Raw genomic sequence first — 11,335 nt, 5'->3', positions numbered from 1 at the left:
TGGAAAAATAAGACCTTTCCTCGCATACCTCACGAGAGTGGAGGCTTTAAGCTAGCACATACCCATCTATGCCTGCTGCGGCCCGACAGCACGCGGACCGCCGCCGCCCGTAAAGCGCCACAGAGCGCTGCCGTAAAGCGCCACCCCGCCGCCGCAAAACAGCCGGCCTCAGGCCCGCGTCCCTAGCAACGGCGCGGCGCTTCCGCGGCGACGGCAGCGGCGCATGGCGGCGGCGGCGGCGGGCGAGGGACCGCGGGCCGCCGAGGTGGCGCAGGCCCTGAGCCGGCCCCTGAGCTGCCTGCAGGGGCCCGAGTGCGGCCGCGGGCCGCGGCTGCGGGCGCTGGAGGCCATCCGGGCCGCGGTGCAGGAGCGGCCGCTGCCGGGCGCCGTGGTGCAGGAGGTGTTCGCGGCGCACCTGGTGCGGCCGCTGGCGCGCTGCCTGGCGGCGGACGCGGCGGAGCGGTGCCGCGAGCTCGCCCTCCAGCTGCTCCGCCACGGGCTCGGCCACGGCGACCGGCCCGCCGAGATGCTGCCCGTGCTCCTGCCGGCGCTGGCCCAGCGCCTCTGCCCGCCGCGGGGCTGCGAGCCCTGCGAGGAGTTGCGCCTCGGCCTCCTCCAGCTGCTGAGCCTCCTGCTGCGGCGCTGCGGGGCCTCCATGGCGCCCTACCTCTCCGACGTTACCCGCATCCTCCAGGCCACCCTCCTCGACGACTATGCCGAGGTCAGGCGCGAAAGCTGCAGGTGCGCCGTGGCCTGCGCCCAGGCCATGCCAGGTGGGGCCTGGGGATAGGGGTCCGGCGGGCTGACGTGGGCCTGGAGCCCTCGGGAGGGACAGGGGTTGTGGGGAAGAGCTAGTAGGAGCTCGCAGGGATGCAGCCAGGGAAGAGGAAGAGATACAGAAAGTCACTTGGACCCTTGCAGGTGCACTTTGCAGGGCTTGGAGGATCCATCTGAGAAGAGCTATGCAAGGGAAGGATGTTGAGGGATTACATCCCCAAAGGATGAGATGTGGGTGGCCGTAGGGAAGAAAAGCGCGTGTGGGTTGGTTTTCTACTCCAGTATAGTATAAAGTTAATTTGCATGCTATATAAAGGCAGTGACATTAATGTGGTTGCTGTGCATAGTAGTACATAAATGATGTTATTCAAGAGCTGTCACCCACACGTGGAGAAAAGCGTACTTGAAGTTGCTCTCTCTCTCTCTGCCCTAACAGAGCACTTCCACATGCAGTCAGAATCTTTGATAAGCCCCTTGATGCAAACGATCTCGCACCAGCACTACAGAGTTCGTGTTGATGTAATTCAGGCTACGGGAACAGTGATACAGTTTGGAAATGGAAAGTCGGTGGATGATGTTCTGTCTCATCTGGCCCAGCGATTCTTTGATGAGATTCCTAAGGTGCAGGTTTCCCTCTTTTTCTGGACTTCTTTTGAATCTGACTCGTTTTACTCGATCTCCAGCTTTCTTTTATTCAGCTGGGATATGTAAATATGACACATACAGTCAGTTGTAAACTATCTGAAAGCAGGGTGGATAGCCTGTTCAGCTGCTGCCTAATTCTGCAGATGGCTGAACTGTATAGGCATCTAGGCTTTTTATTTTATGGGTGCCTTCAGTTCTGTCTAAATTCCTCTGCCAAATTTCTCTTGGACTTGGCTCTGTGACTTTTTTGGATGCTTGGCAAACGTTAATGGTATTGGTCCCTTCATAAGATACGATTGCAATAATAACATTCTGAAATGTCCTACTTAATTATAACTAAACTATTTGATTTCCTGAGTGGGAGTATTCACATTAACTTAGATTTCTTTTATAGTGGATGGAGACAGTTGTCTCCTAGTGACATGCTATAAAGGTTCAAATTCCAGAGAAACTGTTAATTCACATTTCTTACGTGCTCATAGAAATCTTCACCAGCAGAATTTAGGGTGTTCTGGGGTAGGTCTGTATCTTGTCTTCCTCCTGAAGATGCGCTCCTGTACAACAAATAATCTAGGATTAACTAAGCCAGAGAAAGAACACAGCAGGGAGTATAGTAACTTTGCACACTACTTAGGATGCTTGCTTCAAATAAGAGAAATCCTAGGTTCTTGACTTTTTTCCTGAGACTATTTGCTCATCTTATCCTAAGTCTTTTCTACCAAAAGCAAATACTTTTTTTTCCTGGTATTTTTGTGAGATATTGAAAATAGCCTATCTTTATTTGTTTGTTTGTTTATTGTAATCGATGTAGGTTCGGCAAGCTGTGACAACTGTCATTGGAGAATGGCTGTTGCACCTACGAGACAGATATTCCTATTTTCACAAGTTGGTACCTTTGTTACTCAGTGGCTTTACTGATGAAATTCCTGAAAACATGTAAGGAGAACACTTTTTATTTCTTTCTTTTTTTCTTCCTCCATTTATGCAGATATCTTATATGGAAGTATTTCTATGCTTACAGGTACCTTATTTGGAAAAAAAAATCCTGATTTTCTTGTTTATTTTCTTTAGCCTAGTCATAATAGTATTATGTCCAGTAACTTTTGTTTGAATGCTACATTCAGGTAAGTATGATTATATTCTTCCTTTTAAAAGAAAAGGAGTTGATTTTAAATTTGGTTAGTTTTGTTTTAATTGGCTACTTTATAAGTTCATAAGGAACTTACATTTATATGACCATAATAGCTAGAAATGATTTATAAAAAAATAACTAAAGTGATTCTTTTCATGTGGGTGTAATCATACAATTAAACTTATTTCAGCTTCCTTTATAGTCAGTGGGGAGATTTTTCTGACACAAAGGCTCTGAGTTATCCTTTGGAAGAGGATACCTTTGTCCACTGAGTACATAAGAAGCATAAACACTTAATGTGCCTAAACTGAATGGCAGGAATGCTTTCCATCCTTTCAGCTGAATATAGGAATTCATATTTTCCAGAGGTCTCCTTTTAGAATTTTTTCCTTTTTTGAGCAAGGTGGTATAAAACTTATATTTTATTCTAGGGAACTGGCTTGGAGTTACTGGGAAAAGATAGGCTTGCAATGGGAGAAAGAGAATGAAGAAGACCTGAAGGATAAGATTGATTTCAGTGTTGCACCATCTCATTATCCCAAAGGAGGTGAGTATTGTACAGAAGTTGTTTTACTTCCCGAATACTTCCTGAAGCTGTGGCACAGCAGTGACAGCAGAGCACAGTGTGTAATATTCATCATGAGATATAATATTTGTTAACATATAAGGGAAGTGTAGTGCTGTTCAGTGGCAAAAGTGATCTTCAGGGGAGAGTACTCGGGCACTAAACTCTATAGTGAGAATGTTTTTTTCTTTTAGTTTTCTGTCCTGTTTCTGGTGCCCCTACAACTCTCGCAGATATTGTAAAAGTACTAATGCTTTTCATACAGTGGAACAGGGGATATGGAAGCAGTGTTTGGGTTTTTTTGTTTGCTTTTGTCTATCTCTGTTTGTTTCTTTTACCTCAAGAAAACAACATACTGCTTCTGCCCAACACGCGCACAATTTATTGAAGAGTATATTAGGAAAATACAATTTTGTTTGTTTGTTTATAAGCAAAGGTGGCCGCCTTTTATTTTATTTCGGCAGACCTAGTGCAACAGCTTGTATTGGTATTTAAATGATTTTCATAGATGGGAGAGAGAATTTCTCCCCTAAACTAATGAGGTCTGTTTCGGTTTTCTAGTTTTCCTTAATGAGAACAGAATTCATCCCTGATATAGACTGCTCCTTTTAGATTTGCATCTAAAGTTAACAAAAACCTTTGTTTTGTTAATGAAAACAGGGAAGGAGGAGAGAGAAGGGAGAAAGCAGCTTAAACTCAAGCTGCTATTAGACTTTTTACTAATTAAATTGTTTTATGGGTGAAGCCATGATGATGATTATCTTTGTCTTTATTTTATGTATAGCAAGCTTTCCCCCTGTACCGCAATAAACACAATGGCACATATGAACCCATGATGTAATTAAGGTTGTCTAGATTTTGCAGTAGGCAAGTTTGACCTAGTGGGCTGGAGAAAGAATAAACACTTGAATGACATGTCACTAATTCAGTAGTTAGAATTTATTTAGAATGCCATTTGTTAGAATGTCAGTACTTCATTCCTGGAAGTGCAGACAAGACAACAGAGAAACTAGGTGCATAACAGGACCTAGAATTAAAAGTTTGCCCCATAAACACTGAGCCATCACGGACTATCGCTGAATAGTCATTTGTGGGTAAAAAAGTAGTAGTAATTCATACAGCTTTGGGAAGGAGTTCCCCCTCTGTAAAAATCATTTCAGTTCTGAAAACAGTCACACTTTTTACTTAAGTAAACTTCAAAATCTGTAAGCAACTGTGTTGTAATTGTAGGTAGAATATTGTAATTGTGCAGAATTTTATTTCGCATAAAACAAGTAAAAGAATACAAGCTTTCTAGCCTTCTGTGAGCTGCTGAAAACGTCTCAGTAATTGAGAGATGAATAGGATTGTAAGTTAGTTGCCTGAAAAGTCAGGAGATAGTCCCCTCACCTTTTATGTTCCCCGTATAAGATTAATTAGGTGTTTAATATTTACCCATTATCCTGAAAAACACAGAATTTATTAAGTGACCTTTTTTTAGGTTATTTGACTTTGGAAATTGTGTCTGTCCATCTAGCTTGAAATTTATTCTGTTGTCACACTTTTTTTAATGTACATAGCTTAGGACTAAGATATTCTTGTAGACGCTCTTCCAAAAATAACTGAGGGTTTATACTTTAAAAAGAAAAAAAAGTACATGCCTTGAGAGAAGTTGTTGCTTTCTTGCCTGCAAAAAATGAAGAATGGAGTTTATTGCCACTTCCAGTCACTAATATATATGAAACTATTTGTTCAGCAACAGCATCCATTTTTTCATTAAATCCCTAAATGCGTTTTGAACGAGAGTAAATCAAAATGCCTGCACTGAAAAAGAGATAAAGACAGTGAGGCAGAAAGCATCAATAACTCCTGCATGAGCCAGCAGCCAGATGGAAAAGGGGCATAGAGATGAGAGGAAGGGAAGGCAGAATTAAGGATCCTTATTAATTGTTTGAGTAATGAAAACAAGACAAAACACTAATGAGCCAAGAAATTGCATGGAAGAAAGATTTGCCTTAACACGGTTTCAAATTCTACTGTAAGACACTAGGTATAAAATCTACCAGCATACATGAAGGACATGGGAATAGAAAGAGTAGTTTCCTTCATTATCCCCAGAAAACAAGATAGACAACACTGACAGATTACTTTTTAGCACCGTGTGATTTGTAGGTAGCTTTTAAATTCTATGTTTGCAGTAGCATGAAGCTTGTTTCCTGTCTCAGGTTCACAAAGTTAATGTTTAAAAACATGCATATGGCTGTTGGTGAGAGAGAGGATTAAAACAGGTCAGTTATTGATTTTTATACTGATACTTAACAGAACAAAAACTCTTTGGGTGTGAAAGAGCAGGTTCACGCTTGACTTGTGCCTACCTGACAATTGCTTCACAGAATCCCCTGCAGCAAAATACTTTCCATGACAGTGGGTTCTGGAGTCCTTTCTCCTTTGAAAATATACTTTCTTAGGATTGTTTTACTCAGTAGTGCTTGAATGAAAGGGGAAGCACTTCATAATAGTAACTGATCTGACAGAACTGTTTCTCTTTGAAGACAGTCAAGTTGATCTGTTATTCTTGCTATAAACTTTTTTTCCTTATTCTACGATGTAAGTTATAATATTACTTTAGGGGACTTGTAAGTCATAAGGATTGCCTTTATTTCCATCAGTGATGGAAGAAACATTTGTTACTAGGTAGATAATTATGTGTATATATATTCTGACATAATGTAAAGTGCTGAAGTTGAGCATTTAAGCCCCATTCACTTATTTTGTAATGGCCATGGTACAGTGTAGGTCATTGATGTGCTTATCCCTTCTAATGACATTGTGACTGATATTCTGATACTTTAAGGTCACTAAAACTGTCTCAACAGCTGTGAAAAACAGTGCAGTTTGCCTGTACTCAGATGAGTGAAGGAGAGGAAGGATCAGTGAAAGCAAAGGCTTAAAATGCTAGTCCTTGAAACAGTTGTTACTCTTTATATTGCTAATATTGCTATTTTCTATATGTTGTTTGGCTTTTTCCTCTACAGTATGTTTGTGTGTGTGTGTGTGCACGTGCATGTAGACTTTTTTAGAAAGGGGCATCTATCAATTATTTCATTAATTATTTCATTAGCAATGCTAAGCCTTATCATGGAAGTGGAACTGGTCCAAATTATAGTTAACTTTCAAGGGTTTTTTTTTTTTTCTGTTCGCTTACCTATTGTTTCTAGTGCATTTTCCATGCAATTGTTTTGCTAGAACTTTGATAGATGGAAAAGACGTTTACTTCACCAACCAGTCATTGCTTTTGAACTGTCTGAAATAATCTTCTTGGCCTAATAAATATGCTTTACAAGTTTGGGCAACGCTTCAACCCTGCATTTAATTGACTTTTCATGCATTTTGCCAGCTGAAATTGTGCAGTTAAGGCTTAGCTATGATTATATATACATAACTACAGAACGTTTTAAAGAAATGACCTGGTAATTTTGGACTTGAGTCCTGAGTTAATGATAACTTTAAGATATAATTTCCAGCTGCTTATCTTTGCTTCCAAATTGCACCTCTTATTATCACTCAAGCTTTATGGGACAAAAGAGAAGAAAAAATAGGAGAACAATTGGCTACTTAACCTTACAGATAAAAGCTTTGATGTCGAAGAGCCTACTATGCCTTGGAATTACCAAGTAATAATTTGTGGTGTCTTACTACCATTAGTCTACAGATGAATTGTTATTAACCTCCTCCCCCTGCTTTTTTTCTTTTCTTTTTTCACCTACACACTTCAGGTTTTTGTATAATAGGATAATGATGTGTTTCAGCACTTTGTCACTATTTCTTCTGGCTTACAGCTGAGTATTCAACATCCAGGAATATCTTTTTACAATTCTGATTTATAGTACATTTTACTTGACTATCTTTTTCCTGCTCTTAACATGACACTGTGCTTTGATCTCATGATGACAGATATTGCAGGTCAGAGGAAAAGTAGAGGCAGACCTCACTTTAGGTGCCATCCAACCAACTGAACAGCTTTCCATTGGGCAACAACAATCATTGCCTTAGGATACAGGTGCAGACAGTTTATAGCAGGGAGGTCTTTGACGGGAGTAGCTACAGGGGTAAATGTCTGTATTTAAATACCTGAAACGAAGGAACTGCTGATAAAGAATGGTCCAAATTCTTTAAACAAAATCCTGCCTCAGGTCAAATAGGATGCCAATCTGTGTTTGTTATCTCAAGTTGATTTCTTTATTTGATTTTTTTACTATTCATTGTCAGTTTTCATAATTCAAAGCAGCTATTCATGTCCTGATATTTGCATTTTTTTTTTCAACTCTAAGTATCTCATAGGCCTTTTTTTTAAGCCTTTTGTATTTGTAATGCCATTTACTTCAGTCAGTTTTCCTCTTAGCATTTGTAGCTACAAGGACCAATGCAGGAAAATATTCTGAGATAACTCAATCATTTCCTTTCTGAGAATTTACAAGGAGAACTCAATATCAGAACTATGATGTGTACTGGCACGTTCAGTGTGTCTTTTTCATAGCTCAGAATGAATAATCTTTCTCTTAAAACAGTATGTGAACATAGCAGGTGGCAGTAATAAATTTCTTCATTTTTTTAAGAGATTTTTGTGTGATTTTTTTTTTTTTTGTAAACAGATACAGTTTTGAAAAAAGTCTCAGCTGTAGAAAAAGTAATTGAAAAAAGTCAACTGCAGTTCTTTGGAAAGCACTGACATAGTCTGATGTGTAAATTGCAGCAATGGTGGCACAATAGTTGCTTGTCATATTGGTCAGGTTGCTTCTCTGAGTCTCGGTGATCTATAAATGAGCTAAGATGCAAGTCTGATAATTACCAGACAGAACAGTCAACATTTGATGGGAAGTTAGATATATTAGTTCTCTAGAAATCTGTAGACTCTACAAGGAATATGTATTTGTAACAATAATTAAAAAAAAAAAAACCAAAAACACAAATCCTTCTCACTTTTCCCCCTTTCCAACCCTTGCATAAAATATTGTATAGTGAGTTGGACCAGGTTATCTCCGGAGGTCCCTTCCAACCTCAACTATTCTGATTATCTTTGATTTCATTTTGAAGTGTGTTAATATGCAAAGCAGACAGAGATTAAAGAGATGCGTGAGCACGCACTACTTTTTTTTTTTTTTAAGAAAAGCATTTTAACCATAACTACTACAGAATCTGCTTGCTGAACTATCAATTTTATTGGCCCAGTCTGTTACACAGTACTCATGCGAGTAGTATTGCACACTACCCATACAAGTAACAGTATGGGATAGGGTTAAACAGAAATAGTTAAATTGTATTCCATTATAGGTAGTTATATCTGCATGAAAATGTCCATATTGCTTCTTCCCCTACTCGTACAGGATAAGATTTTATGCTGTCATAGTTATTACTTCACAAGGCAGCTAGAGAAAATTATGTAGTAGTTTCTTTAAAGGGATAGAACTCTTCTTAATAGACAAGACGTTGGTATTTAGAAAGATCTGTGCAGCTGCTTCCTGTGTATGTATTCTCCTGTAGAGACCATTAGGACTCAGATTTTCTTGTGAAGATTTGTTGTGGTTTCTTTTTTCATAACTATTGAGGACTTTTTAAGAATGGCTTTAGTAATTTTTAATTTCCTATTTCAGTGCCTTTTTCATAGCTTCTTGTTTTCACATCCAGTATTGCAGACTGTTCTTTGGCTGATAACCTCCCTTTCTACTTTCAAATTGCTAGATATACTTTCAACTTTTTCCTTTACAGGGCATAATTGGCACCCTCTGTTTTTTTGCAGTTCATATCCCTTGTGCTATTTGTGACTTCTGCCTTTTTTCTTTTCTTCAGATTGTGTTTAAGTCATTAATTATAATCTGGAGAAAATTTGTGCTTCTGTAAGGATTAAAAGGAAATTATTAAACTGCATTTTCCAAAGTGGGTGAAGTCCCATGTTTAAGTTCTTTTCCTCTTCCCTTTCTATAAACATCTTTAAACACATATCTATTTATTACTGTATGGTGATTTAGATCAACCTTTCTGAGAGTTGTGTGGAGTCTAAATTTTGCAACACGTATTAAAGACAATGCAGCTTGCACAGGTAAAATCTCAGCAGCGGTTGGAATATTTGTTCCATGCTGACGCAGATGATTGCACTCATCACGGTCTTTGACCTTTTCTAAGACTTGATGTGTGTTGGCTTTCCTTTAATAACGTATTTTTATTTTTTCGTAGTGACTCGACCAGGAGTAGGATGTCGGGAACTTGTTTCAAGAAACCTCTCCAAAATTCTTCCAGGTCTCTGTCATGATATAACAGACTGGGTTGAAAGCACAAGAATAAAAGCATCTCAGCTTCTGTATATATTACTGTTACATACAGAGGATCACATAACGCAACACATGGAGCTACTGCTTAGAACTTTGTACCGAGCATGCATGGATGAAAAAAGTGATGTGGTTAGGAATGTAAGTTTACTCTGTTTAAATACCTACAGTCTTTCAAATAAAGACCCCATCCTTAATAGTTCTGAGTATGTCTTCTGAGTATTGACCTTACCTTAGCTCACTGGGAATTGCCTGTGCCTGAAGTATCAGGCTCAAGTTTTAAAAATATTTTTATGCATGTTAAACATGTGGATATTGCCTATACTATGCGGAAATAAATATATACTTGTATTATTGGTATGAAGATCAATGGCAAAGTTATTAAAATACTGTTAAGCTTCACACTAACCCTGTGAAGCAGTGATAATGAATGACGTCATAAAAATCATAAGCAGCAGATTAAAGTGTAAAAGCTTTGGGGCAACAAATTCCGTTTTAAAAAAAAAAAAAAAAAACAGAAAAAGTGGTTCATGCCCTTTTTAGTTAGTTTTACTTGCCTCTTCCTAATACATAATCCAAACCATAAATCCAGCCAAACATATGTTTATTCCATGTGATATTTATATTCAGTGTTTGAATACTTCGGTTGCTACTTGTAAAATGGTTTTTTTTGGATTTTTTTTTTTTTTGGGTACAGGAATAGTCAGTATCCTTTTTTTCTCTAGTAGTTTATCAGACAGTTGATGCTGTCAACACTTTGGTTGATAATAAATCAGTAAAACATCCGTAATTGAAGATACTAGATAAATTTATCAGAGAATATACAGGTGATGCACATTTTCTTTGCAATTTTAAGAAAAAAATCTTCTACTCATAGCTCTATATGAGCAAGAGAACATATGTATAACCAAAGACTCTTGTAATTTTTTTTTTTAAGTAGCGAATGTTATTGTTTTGGGAAATGAGTAGAGTGTGTTCTACATACTGAATGCGAGTAGTCCAACCAAAAAAACATTAGTTTCCTAAATTATGCTTTTCTTTACATTCCTGCTATCATTTGAGCTGCATGCAGACTGAACTCTTAGATGCACTTGTTTACATTCTCTCACCCTCTGAATTAGGAGATACTAGGCTGTTGTGGATATGTGTTTTTTCAGGTTCCTTAGTGCTCGTATAAAACATAACAAAACCTTAAGTAACTAGAAGAATAAACCTATATGGTCATGCTATCATGGTCAAATTTCCTACAATCTTTGTTTCCATAGATACAAATTCAAAAGTATATGTTCCATCAGCACAGTTTTCGTTTCCTTTTTATGACCATACTTGTCTCTTTCTTCAAATCCCACCACTAATCTCTTCACAAGTGCTTCCAAGAGACTTAATTCCTGCTTAGGAGATGATTTGTGTTTAATTTTATTCTTTTCTCTGCCAAAATTTAGAACTCGGCAAATTCTGGCTGTGAATGCTTTTTATCTCCTTTATGGTGCTGCCTCCTAGGATACTGTGATTGTCTCCTATCCTTTGTCACAGTAGAATCCATTTCAGAGCAGCCACAAGGCTGAAAAATGTACACATCTTCCTCTAGCATAATGATACCAAATGAGGTGTTAAAGAGTTCTCCAGCTGGTCTCTTGTCTTTTTTTTTTTTTCCCCCCTCCTGTTAAAATGAGTAGGTAGATCCTTAAAAATGCATCATTTCATATTTGCAAACTGTTTAATGATAAAATGTGTTGTCCTTTTTCTGGTATGAAGTACTAAGATTCTCTTTCTTTATGGCAAATGTGAAAACACATCTACATACAGTATCTGCTAGCTTTTTTGGGTCTTCACCTTTGTGAAAAGAAATAACTATACATAGTACAGATTGAAACTATAGAACTCATGGCTGCATGTTTCCATTGAGACTAAAAC

At 38.7% G+C, this 11,335-nt stretch overlaps 1 protein-coding gene across 1 annotated transcript in view; it reads left to right on the top strand.

Moving 5' to 3' along the window:
* Nucleotides 1-223: 223 nt before the first annotated feature.
* The window catches only part of DNAAF5 (dynein axonemal assembly factor 5), a 32,300-nt gene continuing 21,188 nt past the window's right edge, over nt 224-11,335 (top strand). The window contains exons 1-5 of the mRNA XM_009690117.2: nt 224-773; nt 1,214-1,398; nt 2,234-2,358; nt 2,986-3,101; nt 9,330-9,562. Coding sequence (XP_009688412.2) covers nt 224-773; nt 1,214-1,398; nt 2,234-2,358; nt 2,986-3,101; nt 9,330-9,562 — 1,209 coding nt within the window. The remainder of the gene's footprint in view (nt 774-1,213; nt 1,399-2,233; nt 2,359-2,985; nt 3,102-9,329; nt 9,563-11,335) is intronic.

This window comes from Struthio camelus, chromosome 15 (genome assembly GCF_040807025.1).
Source record: "Struthio camelus isolate bStrCam1 chromosome 15, bStrCam1.hap1, whole genome shotgun sequence".
NCBI lineage: Eukaryota > Metazoa > Chordata > Aves > Struthioniformes > Struthionidae > Struthio > Struthio camelus.
Note: the sequence above shows the minus strand (reverse complement) of the source record. Positions and strands in the feature narration are given on the sequence as shown.